The 18,332-nt window shown below is 35.5% G+C and overlaps 1 protein-coding gene across 1 annotated transcript; it reads right to left on the bottom strand.

The window, feature by feature from the left end:
• Smp_027400 (tyrosine kinase) lies at positions 1–18,271 on the bottom strand (the record flags this gene model as incomplete). The annotated part of the gene is made up of 9 exons (XM_018797317.1): positions 17,797–18,271; positions 17,301–17,483; positions 16,295–16,432; positions 15,397–15,741; positions 11,103–11,324; positions 9,579–9,878; positions 9,217–9,471; positions 3,104–3,319; positions 1–744 (listed from the first exon to the last, which is right to left on the bottom strand). The coding sequence occupies exons 1-9, from the start codon at positions 18,157–18,159 to the stop codon at positions 1–3; spliced, it is 2,766 nt and encodes a 921-aa protein (XP_018652371.1). The 5' UTR covers positions 18,160–18,271.
• Between the last annotated feature and the right edge of the window lie 61 nt (positions 18,272–18,332).

The raw sequence follows: 18,332 nt of genomic DNA, 5'->3' as shown, positions 1-18,332 counted from the left end.
TTATGATGATCCATTAGTTTGGACAAGATTTGGAATACGTATATTAGTACAGTTTGTTTGACGTCGATCATTACCACTAATGTGTTGATTGTCATTTTGGTTAGTACTAGTCGCCATGGTAGTAGTGACAATAGAAGGATGAGGAGCAGTAGTGGATGAAGAGATATTGTTATTCTTAGTATTATTATTATGACATCCTATACCATTTTTCACAGCTTTACATGATGGATTTGCATTTCCTGGGACCACCACTTCCGGTGGCTCAACATTTTCGTAAACATTAGTAGCAAGATGTTGAAATACAGCGAGAAGTTGAGCAAATGTTGGTCGTGCATCTGGATTATACGCCCAACAATCATGCATAATAGCAAAAACATCATCATTAGCTAAATGAGGCTTAGGCAGGCGTACACCTTCTTCAATTTGACGTAAAACTTCAAAGCTATCTTGATCTGCATATGGATGTTCGCCTAATGAAAACATTTCCCATAAGCATATACCAAATGACCAGACATCACTAGCATGACTGAATGTTTTGTAATAAATTGATTCTGGTGCATACCATTTCACTGGCCATTTACCACGTTGTGTAGCTTTGTAATAGTCGGATTCAACACCAACTGCACGTGACAGACCAAAATCAGAAATTTTCGCACAAGAATGATTTGATAATAGGACATTACGACAAGCCAAATCTCGATGAACAAATCTAGCTGATTCTAGAAAGCTCATACCACTTGCAATCTAGTGTTGTATTTTTTTTCAACATGACAAGAAAAGATATTACATCATTAATTTACATTCATAACAGTCACAAATGAGGATAGTAAAAATTCGACCGATATTAAAACCAGATCATATAGAACAACTTGTTCATTTCAGCTTAAGACTGATACTAGTAAAAGTCTGAGTTGTGATCGTTTCTGAATAGTTCATTCAATGAAAGGAATTGTGAAATTTGAAGTTGAAGAAATATGAATAGTAATTTTAAGGTGTCAGCTTTCTTATGGATTACAGGCGGAAAATGATATTTAGCTTCAGTGAAACATTCTTTCGCGATTAAGTACAAACATTTAATCATGGGACGGTTGATCACTCTACATTCATTAATGATAAAATAATCTTTAGAAAGAAATATATCACTTTTTCTTATCAGTTAAAACCCAAGGGTGACAAAAATATCCACCAGGAGGATTACCAGAAGCCTTGTATCATCAAACTGACAAAAGAATATAGTTTACATTAATTACTGTAATATTTTTTCAACAAGGATAATAGAAGAGAAATTTAAACACTGGAAAAGCATTTGAAGCAAGTGGATTAGAATCAGTTACAATAGTGTACATGTATTCTGTCTTTTTATCTTACTTTAAATTCTGATTTTCCGAATGATCTTTTTACTATTTTTCTCTCTGTATCTCTGCCTAATCCTTATTTGCTATGACTGGTGTCGCTACTGTTTGTAATAACTTGGTATTATCAGAAGGGGCTTTGTGGAGGTTTAGTATTTCCATAGTTGAAAGCGTGAGTCAATTGAAACTAGACCACCATGGAAAACCTGGAAGCACTGGAAGGCCGTTTCGTCCTATTATGGGACTTCTCAGCAGTGCGCATCCATGATCCCACCTCGCGAGCGAGATTTGAACCCAGGACCTACCAGTCTCGCGCCAGAGCACTTAACCGATAGACCACTGAGCCGGCATCCAACGGTGTTAATGTCTAACTTCGATTGATCCACGAAGTTGAGCAACCGTTCACCAATTGCCTTCAGTGAGTTGATATCTCACAACAGACGTGGTTTGAATTCCACTGGTCATTGCTTCCCACTAGAATTCCTGGATTTACCTCTCGAAGTCAGTCACTAGTGAGCATGTGATTATTATTATCAGAAGGGGTTTTGTGGAGATTTAGTATTTCCATAGTTGAAAGCGTGAGTCAATTGAGGAGTCCCATAATGGGACGAAACGGCCGTCCAGTGCTTCCAGGTTTTCCATGGTAGTCTAGCTTCAATTGACTCAAGCTTTCAACTATTGAAATAACTTGGTATTCATATTTACAATTTTTTTTACTGCGCTGAGCGTGGTATGGTAAATTGAACCGATATACATTTGTGTCAGATTCTTACCATGATTATGACTGACAAAAAGACTGACTAAACGACCATTTGAACAATTTTACGACAGTTCTTGTCATCAGACGGTAAAGTAACTGATCAAATATAGATTATTCGGGTTGATGAATCAATAAATAGCGTAATACTTAGCACTAAATGTAAAACGACACAATTGTTCATGATTCACATAAGGACGATGAGAGATGAAATCACATGGATGAATAGTAAGACAAAATAATAATGGAAAATCTATTAAAAATGAACTAGTGAAATCGCGAAACAAAAGGTATGTAATATTATTACAACTCATAGAGGATGATAAATACTCAATAGACCTGCACTATTCCCATTGATTTGAAGTCGTATCTTCTTTAAATAACCAACAAACGATTACGTTATTGCCTCCAATATTTTGAGATGTAAAGGTGATTGAAGTTAGTTGGCAGGTTGTGATGGATTTAAGTATTGTTAGTTGACATTCACTAATGAGCACCTGAAATCTTGAGGGGACGAATGCTCCTAGTGCGATTCGAATCCACACCGCTCACCTTTATAGCTTAAGATGTTACCACTAAAAAGATGAGTGGTGTAAGTTCAAATACTACTGGTTATCGATTCCCTTATTTTATTTTATTTAAACACATAAATATTGGTACAAGGAATCACCAGATAAATATGCGCCTCACAAATCTCATTTGATTTGTACGTATGCTTTGTGGAAGAATGTCAACTAAAAGGAAACCTAAGTCTGGGGGTTTCCTGCCAATTCCTTCCAAGAGATCAGTTAACACTTAAACATTGTAAACTATACGTTTGACTTTGTTATATTGTATATAGAAATCCAATGAGTTGTGCATCTATACAAAAAAAGGAACTCTTTTGCTGACCAAGAAACACATAATAAAAAGTAGTCTATCAAGATGAACAGACTTTTTCTTCAACACTAAATAAATTAGATACAAAAAAGGAAATAGATAAAAATTAACTTACTTGCATACTCCAATTGTATAATTCAGGTAGTTGACATTTTTCCGGATAATCTAATAGATAATCTAATAAACTGCCAAGTTCAGCTAATTCTAATATCATCATTAGGCGTTTATTTTCACATACACCATAAATTGTTACAATATGTGGATGAGATAATTGCATCATGATTGTAGCCTCTTTTAAAAAATCCAATCTTTGCGATGGTTGGACAAGGACCTTCAAATAATGATGATAATAATAATAATAATAATAATAATAATAAGAAGAAGAAGAAGAAGAAGAAGAAGAAACTACGAAACCACAACTCTTGCATAAAATAAGTAGAATGTAGCTAGCAGTGGAATCCAGGACACGCATTTCGTCTTATTTGGGACTCGTCAGCTATGTAGACTAATTTAACAATACTACTTGATTAGAAGTTAGAGAGGACTTAGTGTTCCTGTTCATAACTTCTACCTCACATGTAGTCAAACTAACGTATAGTATTTCTTAAGATTCTATCATATCCGACAGGTAAGTTGAAGAGCTGGAAAGTAGTAAATTCAAAGTGTGTGTGTGAATTTCTCAGGAAAATAACCGAGGTCATCGTGATCACGTTTCAAAGACTCGAACCTTCAATACACAATCTAGTTTTTCAAAAAAATATTTTATAGTATAGGCATTCGGGAAGTATTCAATGATCTCCACGTTTGACAACTTACCGGTTAAAGTTCACAACATTTCATTACTGAATTACAGATTGGAACTCTATCCCACCACTTCGATGTTTAAGTAGTCGTCGGGTAGTATCACTATTCTTCACACACGCAAGTATATCTAAAAGTGAGTCAGTCAGCTACAACATAGGACCAGGCACACATATGCATCGGTCCAAAATGCCATACCTAGTTAGCACAACAAGATGAACACCGGATTCATAGAAGTAGTTAATTTAGTGGTGGTAATATATAAAAGATAGGTTGTATATAAGGATATAGTATAGGAAGGAAGAAAGTTATGAAGCAATTTTAGTCTCACGGTTTAAGGGAAGATAAAGAGTGTATACACCTACGCCACTGTGATCGATTCTGAGCCATGTCACCCACAGTCTCCAACCATTGACTACGATTGTCGCGCGGACCCCAACCAAGTAGTCTGCATCTACCAACATGGCTCACAACAGAAGTTAGTGACTTCAAGCACTGATGCCATGTTTTGCTTTGGCCGTCCCTAACTTTCTTCCAACCATCCCCAATACTAATCAGCATTGCGCGTCGTGGTAATCGGTGTTCAGGCATACGTAACACGTGGCCTAACCATCTTAGTCGATGAAGATTCATAACCTCATCAACTGATTTACCATCATTCCCTAATACCCTCTGTCTAACATATGACTCTAAATAATGGAAAAGAAATTCCTTCCAATTATTCATTGAATAATTCTAGATCAACGAATCAATGTTTAAAAAGGTAGACAGACAAAAAAAATATACTTTCTTTATTTTTCATTTTATTTACTATTACCATATCAAAATCAAAAAAATATTATCAGACCGTATATATTGAAGAAAAGGAAAACTACCGCATAAAAGTTATTTCTGTTATTAATATTGAATCAACTAGTCTATTCATCAATATTATGTAAGTTCATTTAATCTAATTAACAAATAATTGAATGGCGTCTATCATATACATATATGTTATATCATACACTGTAATTGTACATTTCACATGTTAACTATTTAAAAGTATCTATTAATCATTATCATTACTAGTAGTCATATCAACAGTTAATATAGATATATATATGAAACTATACTAAATGACCTAATTGGAAAGCTCAAATACTTATCTTCAAATAAATGAATTATGCAAATACAGAAAATGATTCATCACCAATGGAATTAGTCTAAACAAACGAATAGACAATTGGCATTTAAATAAATGATGATGTAGATATTGTATATCAATAATAGGGAGATTTATAAAGATTGTTGAACTTGTTATAGTCTATGTCATGGACTAATATCAGTTATATAACCATTGAAAAATAAAACAAAAACATTAGAAAGCTGTCTTGTCATGGTGTTAAGACTATTAAGGGCCCCCAAATGCCCTGGTACGGCCGATAACGGGGAGAGTCCGCTCTCCCTCTACAAATGCTCTCACATGGCCACGCGAATATATAGCCTCTGCCAGGGTAGTCCTACTCACTGCCTTCTCATGGCACCGGTGCTGTTTATGAAATCGAGAGGACGAAAAACGAATGTCTGGCGCTTTAACCTGTTCGGTGGACATTGAAAGTCCACCTAGTGGAGTTGGAAAACCCTGATTACAAACCAATGGTACACATGGGCTCCAGCATCCTAAGGAACGAATGGCGTATGAATCAATCGTCGGTCACCGGTTACCATGGGACTGCATCTCCTTACGATGTTCCACTGCCTTGTGGATCAGACCTTTAGGTCAAAGGCTCGGGGTGTGGCCCCCTAAGAAAACCACCTGTTTCAGTTTGGGCACCTGAGCAGAATCACAGCCCTCACACAAATCAAATGAGATTTGTGAGGCGCATATTTATCTGGTGCTTCCTTGTACCAATATTTATGTGTTGAAATAAAGAAATAAAATAAGACTATTAAGGAGTGTATATCCATGGCCCATCCTATTGTGAATCGAATTCAAGACATTTCAATCTATAAGCCGGAACTTAACCTTTAGACAACTGAGTTGGTGTTCAGTGGTTTGTAATTTTACCTTCTAACTCAATAAAAAGAAAATAGTAAAAAGTTGTTTTGGATAATAAATAAGCTAGAACACAAGATTTCCAGATCTCATGGTGAGAAAAATAATGAAAATCATCGTCGAAACACTTAAAATTTTTGCAAAAACGCTTAATATGATCCTCAGGAACAGAAACTTATCACAGTAAGACTGACAATAACAATATGTTTTATGCTACGTTGATAAATGTCTACTCTCCCCATTCCTCTTCCTTCTGGTGATTGACTGAATTATGAAGACTTCGACATCTGAGGGGAAATACGGAATACAATGGACTTCTCAGAATCATTTAGATGATTTGGACTTCGCAGATGACCTAGCCCTCCTCTCTCATACACACGAACAAATGCAGATGAAGACAGCAAATGTAGCAGCAGCCTCTGCATCGATAGGTCTCCACATTCACAAAAGAAAAAGCAAGATCCTCAAATACAACACGTAGAACAACAACCCAATCACACTTGATGGAGAAACTCTGGAAGAAGTGGAAACATCCAAGTACCTGGGAAACATCGTTGATAAACAAGGAGGATCGGATGCAGATGTAAAGGCGAGGATTGGCAAAGCAAGGGCAGCATTTCTACAATTGAACAATATATGGAACTCCAAACAACTGTCAACTAATTTCAAAGTCAGAATCTTCAATACGAACGTCAAGACAATCCTACTGTGCGGAGCTGAAACGTGGAGAACTACTACGATCATCATCAGGAAGGTACAAGTATTTATAAATAGTTGTCTACGCAAAATACTCAACATCCATTGGCCGGATACTATCAGCAACAGCGTTTTATGGGAGAGGACAAACCAGCTTCCAGCTGAAGAGGAAATTAGGAAAAGACGTTGGAAGTGGATCGGATATACATTAAGGAAATCAATGTGCATTACAAGGCAATCCCTAACTTGGAATCCGGAAGGGAAGCCGAAAAGAGGAAGGCCAAAGAACCCATTACGCCGGGAAATAGAAGCAGATATGAAAAGGATGAATAGAAACTGGAAAGAACTGGAAAGGAAGGCTCAGGACAGAGTTGGATGGAGAATGCTGGTGAGCGGCCTATGCTCCTCGACTAGGGGTAACAGGCGTAAGTACGTTGATAAAACCTAAAGGATCCTCCAGCTACAAGAAGTCAACAACATAAATCAGTTACAAAGTGCCATTTTAAAGTAGTTAAGCGATGAATACGATGAATTCAATATAAATTTATATAGTGTAATAAAAAGACGAAGATTATCAGAACTATGTGAAGGAAAACACGGTCCACGCTTCATCAAATACCTAGAAAGACATGAGAATGATTGCGTCACATCCCATTGTATTTACCAATTCAAATGCGTGTGTGGCTACACACACGTAGGGAGGAGTATTCGTAGTCTCCAAATTAGGGTGTGTGAACATGTACCTGAATGGTCGCAAAAATAAATAAAATCAAATGCCCCTATAAGAGTAGATGATAAACATCCATCATCCTATGTTGCCAAACATATAGTCACAACAGGTCATAGGATTGATCTTAACACAGCTTTTGTGGTTTTGTACAAAAGTGTATACTAAGGTTTATTGAGGTTTTAGACATACGAAAATTCAAACCCCCTTTATGTATTAAAAAATAGTTTGTTCTCACTAGAATTTATCCTGGTAATATAAGCTTATTATCCAGTGCGATGAATTTTCACATTGTTTTTCATATTATTCATATCTCCACTTACCCCCTTCCATTTGTCTAGCTGATCTTTTATTTTTATATATAAATGTTCTTACCAAGTATATGTGTCTACTGCTCTAATATATCACATAGTTCTGATAATCTTCGTCTTCTTATTACACAAATACAATGTAACCACTATAGAGATCCAAGCAACATGAAACACGTGGTCTGGATTTCATTTCTAGTCACATCCCATCTTTTCTAAATAATCGAGATAGTTTAAACCCCAATGGAAATAAACTAGTATCTAAGATCAGGCGGACAGAGAATTAATGAATAATTCTCAAAACTCTTGAGTTCGCTTCATAAGTGAAAACTATTGAAAGGCAATAAAATTTAGTGAGATATTTAAAACTATTTATTAAGTGCAAAATTCACTTGATATTGTTTGTTTGAATCTTCCCATTGATGTTTAGGACTGCAATTGATCAGTCTCTTATTGGCATATGTGCATCTTGTGCGTATTTCCTTGATATGGCCTTAATTCACAAGCTTTATAAGCAAATATGGATAGTGACTAGCAGATTCAAACAAACAATACTAAGTGAATTTAAACTTCACCCCATTGCACAAGCAAGTGGTTGAATGGATAACGCGATGGCGTTTGAAGCGAAAGGTACTGGGTTCGAGTCCCAGAGTGAACATCAACCCTGAGATGCAAGTACATCCGGCTGACGAGACCCAAATAGAACGAAACGTGCGTTCTTGGTTTCACTGCTAGCCATTATCCATCATTGCTTATTTATTGTCTGTCAAATTTTCAGCCTTCATTTTTAAATAGTTTTGTTAGTATTACAAAAGTGGTTTGGATGAGAATTGCTGGAGTTCTTAGCAGTTGATTATTTGCGCTGTAACATGAAACTGAATCCATCAGGTTAATAAGCATTATTGATCCCGCTATAGATCATATCATCACGATCTTTTTCTTATTGTCTTTAATAATTTGTTTGCTTCAAGTTTCTTACCTAACTTAGAGCGATTAGTTTCATTCTTTTGATTATCCTCTCGCCACTTACTCATCGATGTACTGATTTCAAACGTGATAACAACGTTCATCCAATTCAATATTAAATTCGATCCTACACTTTACTTTGAAAAAAACTTACTTCCTCAGTCATATTTAAATACTCGTGTATAAACTGTCAACAACATTCGCATGTTTGAAACTTAGGCGACATTTATTTACAGTACCTTGTTTTTTAGTAATATAAGAAAGCTACAGGTTGAAAGGCCACCTCCTAAATCTTCTTCTTTAGTGTGCGTATGTCCGTGTGTAGCATTGTATAGAGTCGACCAATAAAAAAACTAATTAAAACAAAACGAACTACAATTGACCAATCAGAGACAAGACATTTGGAATTACAATTCAGTTCAGACTAACTAATAACAGGTCAGTAGTAGTATTAGCAGTAGTAATAGTTTCTATCTTCTCAAACATGTTTTTGACAATTCAACTTGACATAAATTTACGTATGTGATCTCTCGTATATATTAACTAGGTACAACAAAAGGTCAAATAACAACAACAACAGCTAATACTACTATTATTAGTCAATTATTCAGTCGAGACAAAGCATGAAACAAAGGAAAATAAAACGGAAACAACAAAAAAAGAAACAGAAAAGATTAAATTGTAAACCGACTTACTTTCACAGCCACTTCTTGAACTATACCATTATCCAAGTGTAGTCTGCCTCGATAAACTTCACCGAATTCACCTTCACCAAGTCTATACAATAGAATGACAGCATCGCTAGGAATTAAACGAAGTTCACCAGAACCACTTGTTGACCCGATACAAGATGTTCCAGATGAAGTTAATTGTAGACCAGCTGCAACCGGAAGGAGGCCACCACCACTGGACATACCAGAGACACCGGAACTCGATGAACTATGTTTTCCCTGTAAGTGATTGGTGAATAATTTAAAAAGAAAAAGAAAAGTGATCATTAGAGAGACTATGTCAACTAATATGATACGAGAAAAATAATTTGATGTAAATTAAATACCTGATTTGATTTTTGTCCATGACGTGAAGCACCTTTAGCGATTGACATTGATAACGGTGCACCCATACGACCACCATGTAAACTGGATGAAATAGTTCTTAAAGCCCATGCATCACCAACGGCAGAAGATTCAATTTTTCTTAATTCTTGACCATGATTATCTAGATTGTGAGGTACCAATTGTTCAATATTAGTAACTCTACCAGACGGAGATATAGCATAGTGTAAACGTACAGGTATTCCATCTGCAAAACGACTATAATGTTCTACCAAGTGTTCTAAGGATAAATGAAGCGGACCCTAAAATGAAAAAAATAGATGCTACGTTTAAAAACAAGTTAAATTAAAGAAGACAAGTAGTTGAAATATGCGATTAAATAAAAACGAAAAACTAAACAAAATAAGATGATCGAAGTTAGCTAACAATATGAATTAACTATCACTGGAAGAAATGAGGGAAGAGAATTACTCGATTAGCTCTGTTCGTGATGAGTCACGAACATCGGTGTAAAACGAACATGACAATGTGAACAGTTGTAATACTATCTATGAAATCTGACTGCTGACGGAGTTTAATCGAAATAACTAGTGTACAAGATTAAGAAAGGTTTGGAGATTTATTCCTGAGAAAATCAGTAAAAATGGCAGGTGCTCCTAGAATGAAAGTCATCCAGAACATGTAGACGAAGTTCTGGATAAAAGTCTTACGCAGCTTGTAATATTTAGTGCAGGTTTTTATAGTTCAGTAATTCCTTGAGAATTTAAACAAACATGCAGATCACTCAGATTAAATCTAAACTGTCCACAGTTACATTTTCATAATGAAACATTTCAATGAATTATAGCAGATAGGATGTTTATTTTTGTTATATCTTGTGGCCGAGTGGATGCCCAGATAATGTATGACTTGATAAGACCGCCAATCAGAAAGCAGAGAATTATCGATTGGAACAGTAACACACGAAAACCGTACGAGCAGTCTAGAGAGCTAATCGGTCCTGGTTTCTGCCTAGCCCAACTAGTTAAGTCCAGAACACCAATAACAGCCTCTACGGTATGAATCCTTGTATTTCAAACATACTGAGTTTATATACCAATCAAACTGACCACATCGTGCCAATAAAATAGAAAATAACATTTGTACAAGAGTTAGCCGAATGTGGCTGTGAATAGGGGGAGCAGTAATTAATAGACTGGGTATAACTCAGGAATGGTAAATCGTGCAATAATAGTCCAAGGGTCAAAATAAAGCTTATAATAAGAGGAACATGAATATGAGTAGTTTAATTATTTAGCAAATATACGATAAAAATTATATGCATAATATTGATCCATAAACGGATCCCAAAGTTACCATTCACGATTGTTATCGGGGCATAACAATTTTTGAGCCATACGAGAATATTGTAATAATCAGTACATAGTTTATAATAATTCAAATAGTCTTATCACTACATTCGATAACCACCTTTAAAATAACCCTGTTTTATAGATTAATAAGAAAATTAAAAAAAACGTGCATACTTTATCAATGAAATAAGCTTCTTTTGTATCCATATGAAATGAAAAATCAACTACTTCTATTTGATATTTTAATGTTTGATGTTGATAATATAGAACAAGTACAAATTTTCTTTCTGATTGTGATGATCGTCGAATTAGAAATGCACCATCTTTAATTGTTGAACAATTGGAAAATATTTTATCAGTTTCTGATTTTGATAATGAAGGATGATACCAATCGTTCTGTATGAAAATAATGATAATAAATAAAGGAAGTGGAGAGGGGTTGGTGGTGGAAAACAAGAAGAATACATTGTCAAAGTTACATATATTGAAGAATTCATGGTGGATTTTTGTAAAAAAAAAAGTAGACTTTTGTTGATTTGTGTCATATGTGATAACAATTATATGCTCATTTAACTATTAAACAGTTAGTACATTGCGTCTTGTGACTACTTTATGACTATGTTTCGAGCGCCATTAGAGCTATGAGGGCAGTTATCACATTTCGATTTCTTACACCGTAGAAAGATAACTTTCCTTCAAGTATCTAAAAAGGAGACCGCATTATGGATGGTCTAGAAGCATAAACGCAGTGCCCAAGCGTCAACTTTTTAAGGCTGGTCACATACAAATTTTCTGTGAATAATCTAAGATGTTTTAGTTCCCTATTTCCAAGGCCTTATTACAGGAAACGAAAAGCCGTGAGGAAAGGTAAGATTAGTCATTTTAAAGCCGAAATTTTCCAGTCCTCTCCTTCACTGAGAAGTCAGCATTTCCGCAGGTTCTGGTTTTTTGATAAAAACATCTTACTGACATCACACTTCAACAGTCGGTGGTACGATTTCGCCCTCTAACTACGGGTTTGGTGCTTGTAGTTGAGCTATACTCCAACCGGTCTACCTGGTACGAGACTATAAGAGAAGAGAATATCCCAGCCAATAGAATTCGATTGGGTGATCACGATAGGTAACCCCGACAATCATATCAAGATAGCAGTCACAACCTGGTTACAGCTTTGTTAGGGGTATGTATAAATTGGTAACAGTATAGTAGACATTTTCGAAGCATTACTTCGTAGAAACACTAAGCGAGTAGTACTGAGGGTAAAGTATTTTCTTTTTGTTAAACCTATACAATATACCAAGATATTCATTGAAATTCTAAACTACACATAAACATTAAATTCAGATAATGAGCAGAATGTAATAAAAATTAACTCTTACTATACCCATATCTTTTTGTTAGAAGTTCACTAAATTCCCACTAATTATACATACATGACGTAACGTGTAAACTGCAGAGATACATTTTAGTTTATCTAAGTAATGAATTTTTCGATATTTAACGTTATAGAAAAAAAAGCCCAACTAGCTAATTTTTGGTTTTCCTATAACTGAAAAAGACAGTATAATTATCTTTCGTTTAATAGATGTATTATCGAAAGTCTGGTTTACGAATGGTTGTAATTCGATTACTGAGATTGTATTTTTTGTTTTAAAGATAAATTCTAACTTCCGTATAATACTAATCAGTGAATCAGTCACAACGTAGAACTTCGTACGTACGTACATCAGTTCGAGTTGCCATACCACATTAGCACAGAGATCCAGTTGTCGATTCAAATCCCATAGTGGTAGAAGTAGTAAGAGTATAAGCAGTAATCCGAAAGGTTAGGGTTTGAAGATGTTATTGAAGGAGTATAATATAGTGAAATAAATTTGGAAAGAGAAAAAGGATATGGACATGAGGAATTCAGATTAGAATTTAGAAGAACACAAAGAGTGGATGCACCTTCGCCATTGCAAGGTACATATAACTTAGTTTTACGCATTAAAAAGAAGAATCATAATGTCATTCCGACAAGTAAACTGTTATATAATCATACTTTTTATTTTTATACATCCAGTTATAATACTACCAACATCAATCATAACACGATGGCATCTTGACATTAGTGTTATTATTGATTTTAACACTTGGGAGGTCGGTTATCAATTTTAAAATACTCATGTACGTGCCAATCTGCGAAAAACAACCTATATACAGGATGATATGTGATTGGGTATATTATTCATATTACTGTATATGCATTACATTATTAATGGTGAATCAATCAAAATTCAATCATAAAATTGTATATTATTAATAAATTTGACCTCATTCAGTCAATTATAAACAAAATATGGGACTTAACACAAATATATATGTATTAGTTAAAGTTGCCAAAATTTACATCAATGTGGTAAGAGGAAATTAACATTTTTTTCAGTCTACGTACAACTCGACAATTCATGTTGTAAATCATCAAACGCCTCTATAAAAAGTACCTCCTAAATGCTGAGGTCAAAGTATTGCACATTTAGCACACTTAGCTAAACATGAAACTGGGGTTAGTTGTGCATCGGTTGAAGTTGCCATACATCGGTAGTTCTCAAAATGTTCAGTCAGTCAGTCAGCGACAACGTAGGACCAGGCACACATATGCATCGGTCCAAGTTGCCATACCTCGTTAGCACAACATGATGAACACCGGATTCATAGAAGTAATTAATTTAGTGGTGGTAGTATATAAAGAAAGGTTGTATATAAGGATATAGTATAGGAAGGAAAAAAGTTATGAAGCAATTTTAATCTCTAGGTTTAAGGGAAGATAAAGAGTGTGTACACCTACGCCATTGTGATCGATTCTGAGCCATGTCACCCAGAGTTTCCAACCATTGGTTACGATAGTCACGCGGACCCTAACCAGGTAGTCTGCATTTACCAACACGGCTCAGACTAGAAGTTAGTGACTTCAAGTCTCAAAATGTTACCGTTATGATTTATCTTACTACGACCCAGCTACTCATATTGCTCAGTATTCTTTGGACACTAATTCACTTGACAAGTTCCCAAATCAGAGCACATTTCAACAGGAACGTAATTATATTCCAAATAACAAGGTTGGATGGAAGTAGGAACCATAATAAGAAAAACGTTAGTATATTTATAGTTTTTATATAGGATTCCAGAGTGTGCGCTAGAGTTGATTGGTTAAGGAATAGCCAGAGTACCCCAACACAATCCTGCACGGGACATGCTTTAATCTTATCTATACCCCACTAATAGTTACTAACCCATGAAAAAAAGCCACTAGAGTGTTGATCAGCTCCAAAATTCATTGGTACACTCTTTTTAGCTTGATTTACTAAATGTCTGTCGGCTGATCATCACTTGAAGAGTTAAATGGGGGGTGGACACAAATCCCCACAGATAGCCATCACTGATTGTTAGGGTGTCATTGCATCTACATTAAATAACCTAAACCTTATGTTTTATACAACAAGGATTAGTAAATTCATGACTTGATTTTTTGATAGAACACCTCAGTATCACTACCGTGAGATACATTATCTTTATTTTTTGCTATAACATTTCACTTAGATATAGGCTGAACAAGCACCTTAAAAAACCAACAATAATCTAAATCTGAGGGTCATGACATGATCCCAATAGAATTAACTGAAATTTCTGGATTCCACCTGTTGGATGGGATTACCTGGTGCACTAGTCAATTTAAATCATAATAGTTCTCAAGTTTTCGTAACACATGTCCTCAGTGAATTTATAAACAATACCCTTCCCAATCATTTTCATTGTTACACTATGTTTTACTTTGCTCCTTACTTTTTTTAATAGTCTAATGTCTTGTATCAACTACACATAAGAACATGTTGAATAATAATTATCTTCTCCTAGAAACAATAAAGTCCTTTTGTGGAAGATAACCTTTTCTTTTCTTGTCACGTACAATGCTACATAATGGCCGAATTATCGTCGTCTCACATATCAGGCTCTTAATTGCAGTGTTAAGCTTCTGTGATTCATAAGGTAAGAGTGTGGTCACAGCCCTACAAAGTGAGTGTAACAACATATTTATGTACTCCCATAAAATTACGAACAGTATATTTAGATCACCGATTAAAGCAAACTCAAGTCAAAATATACCAACCGATCCTATTCAATCAGTCATCAAGATATTGTGACAACCCTTACTGACCGATAACTACTGTACAATCCGCAGTTAATTTAAATCAGTAATAAAGTAGGTAAAGCTCTGACATCGAAAAGTACAGAATAAGCTATATAGTGGAGATTACGCTACACTGTTTAGAATTAAGCTACAATTGAGAATATAACCAACAATTTGATGTTAATGTTTCCAACAGTACTAGTATGGCGAAATAAGTAATTTACTTAGTAATAATATCGACCAATAACTAATATATAAGGACAAAAATAACTTTCACAAAAAGGTGAAAATACAATTTACCTGCACTGTAATTGCTGGAGCAGGTTTGTAACCGGCCAGAGCAGCAGCTAAATCAGCAAATCCATAGCGTAGAGCTAATTCAAAAGGCATCTCAGCTTCAGCATTTCTTGCCCATGGAGCAGCATGGTAACGTAGGAGACAGTTTACACAATCGGCATGACCTAACATAGCAGCTTCATGAAGTGCAGTATTCCCAGAAAATGGGCATTTAATCTGAGGATTAGCACGGCCGACTCTTAAAAGAGTTTCAGCAACATGTGCAAAACTTTTTTGACATGCACGATGAAGTGCTGTGAATCCACCACAGTCTCTTAAATTTACAGACGCATTGTGCTCTAATAAAAGCTAAATTGAACAAAGAAGTACAGTAAATAGAGCTTGCTTAACAGGCACAATGATGTGCAAGAAGTAATTATCCACACAATAATAGATAAATGTAGCATAAAAGGCAAGCTTGAGTGTACACCGAATAATGAACTACGTCTACTGCTTCATTTCCTGAGAATTCGACGAAAATCGAGTTAAAAGAGAGAAGTGTTTAAGTCACAGCCTCTGTACTTTTAATTCACTGTGCTTACTAGCATGTACGTTCGTCATAACTTTTTGAAGAATAAGTCCCTAGAAAGCATAAGTTCGAAAAAAAGGGCCGAAGAATGTCTAAAGACTATGCAATATAGTAGGACGCCCATCTATTCGCTTTGTAAAATAAAGACAATAAATATTAAAGTTATAAAGTACATTAATGACTATCGATAGTGATGCATGTGGTAAGCACAGGTTCAACAGTTTACTGGGTATAATCATTATTATTACACAAAACACTGGAAAAATAGCATGAGGAACAATCAAATTACGGGAAACTAATATAAACAAACTACAACTTGTAAGTTATACTTACCCGGACAATATCATTAGAGCCTGTTTTGGCAGCTTCGATTAATGGAGTAGCGCCACTGTCAGCTGATTTTTCATTCACATAATCCGACAAACTTGTTACTTCCATTGAACTGACACGTGTGAAGAGGTCACGAACACCCTTACAAACACAAAAGTATACCAAAAAGCTTTACACATAGTCACAGTAATCTTGATTAAGGATACTGTTTTAAATGAGATTTGTGACAAGACAGCCAGGTTACTGATTGCGGCATAAGTTATTTATGAAAACGACTAAACCATAAATATGAAGAGCACGGACTAGCACGGAGACTTGTGTTGCTTCTCTTACTTCACGATAGTGATAATGAGCGGTCACGGAAAGTAATAAAATATAGGTTATAACAAGGTCGAGATTTCCATTCAATTTGATGTCCAGTGGCTTTTGCTTTCACCCTCGGTTATACATGCACATGTCACCGACCATCAGTCATTCCAGTGGTTTACGGATTATAAGTTTCACCAATAAAAGTATCGAGCACAGTAATCTATTTAAAGCTAACAGCTAGATAATAGAAGCAATTGTATCACCGAAACCAGCTTCGTGTTAAGTAAAAATTCACCAGTTCTTCTCGTTCAGAGGACCTTTATTATGCAACACGATTCCTCCTATGGGATCGAAGGGTAGCTTAGTTCCATAGATTAGCTCAATGTTTTGGTTTTGGCCATCTTGAAACCTTTTGAATTCTCTGTAGATTCCAGCAGAAATAGCCTACCGATGGTAAACGTGAGTGCATAAAAGATTCTCAATTGTTATTCGATGAGTTTACAAATTAGTCAACTGGTTCACTTTTTACAAACACCAAACTCAATATTTAACTTCCAGTTCCATGACTCCACGATACATCAGCAAAGCTTTAGAAATATGGTTGGTTGACTACTTGTATCTTAACACTAACTGCTATTAAATACACATGTTTAATAGATCGGGAGAGAATTTGTATCGATTTATATAAAAATTGACTAACCTTAAGATTTGCTTTCCTTACGGCATGATGTAAATCATTGGTTACTCCATAAACAGTAATATGTGGAGGCGGTCGGAGACCTGGCACAGGCTTCCCTAAAGAGCAAACTATGCAGTTATTTGCACGCCTGAACTCTGATACAAGTAGGTCAATACCCAGGTATTTAGCATTCGTCCCATTAACCTGAAAAAGTAAGTAAAATCCAGACAAATATTTTAGAGAGTAACACAAAGTTAATAAAGTTATTAGGAAGGCCTTATACAGTATAATACCAACACTGACAATATCCTAACTATACAAAAGAAATTAACTGGTCTATAATTTTTATATCATCATCCCAATCTTAAAGTCCACTAGGTTTATTGTTGAGAAAAACACGAACAATATACACGATTATAAAACAGTACGGACAGCATTAATCATAAACAAAAGTACGACTCGTTGCCTCATCGAAGCAACTTGAAATAACAAACCGTTTTCAAAACTCATCAGGTACCTGATAAAATCCATCGGACAATTCTTCTATTGGATAATGATACAGCTGCTGATTGTAAATGACGCTCAGAACATATTTGTGAGTCGATATGCTGAATCTAATAAGAAAAGTCCCATTTTGTAAATGATGTTTCAGAAGTCTCTCAGTGTCCTCCCGACTAATATTTCCGTGAAACCAGTGACTAGACGGGACCATTTCCGGTGGATCGGCCACAGTTCGTACAGGCATTCTAGGAGTGACTAGTTCGAAAGGTGAAAGTACAACAGATGACGCAGTAATTGGGATTGGTCTGTGAATTACACGGGGAAGTGGTTGGTTTAGAACATTACAATTGTCGTTTACTTGTTTTCGATGTTGTGGCATTACAATGACGTGTCGAAACAAAAAAATCCGTCAGATAGTATTAAAAAACTTGATATATGTCTAACATGTACAACCAACCAATCAAGAAGACCAGAATAACCCCGCCATGTGTTACTAGTGACCTTAAGATCCGAGTCAAGAAATTAAAACGAGGATATTGTTCCAAATTACAT

The sequence above is a fragment of the Schistosoma mansoni genome, chromosome 4, assembly GCF_000237925.1.
Source record: "Schistosoma mansoni strain Puerto Rico chromosome 4, complete genome".
Classification (NCBI taxonomy): domain Eukaryota; kingdom Metazoa; phylum Platyhelminthes; class Trematoda; order Strigeidida; family Schistosomatidae; genus Schistosoma; species Schistosoma mansoni.
The sequence above is the reverse complement of the archived record's forward strand: the minus strand, read 5'-3'. Positions and strand labels throughout refer to the sequence as shown.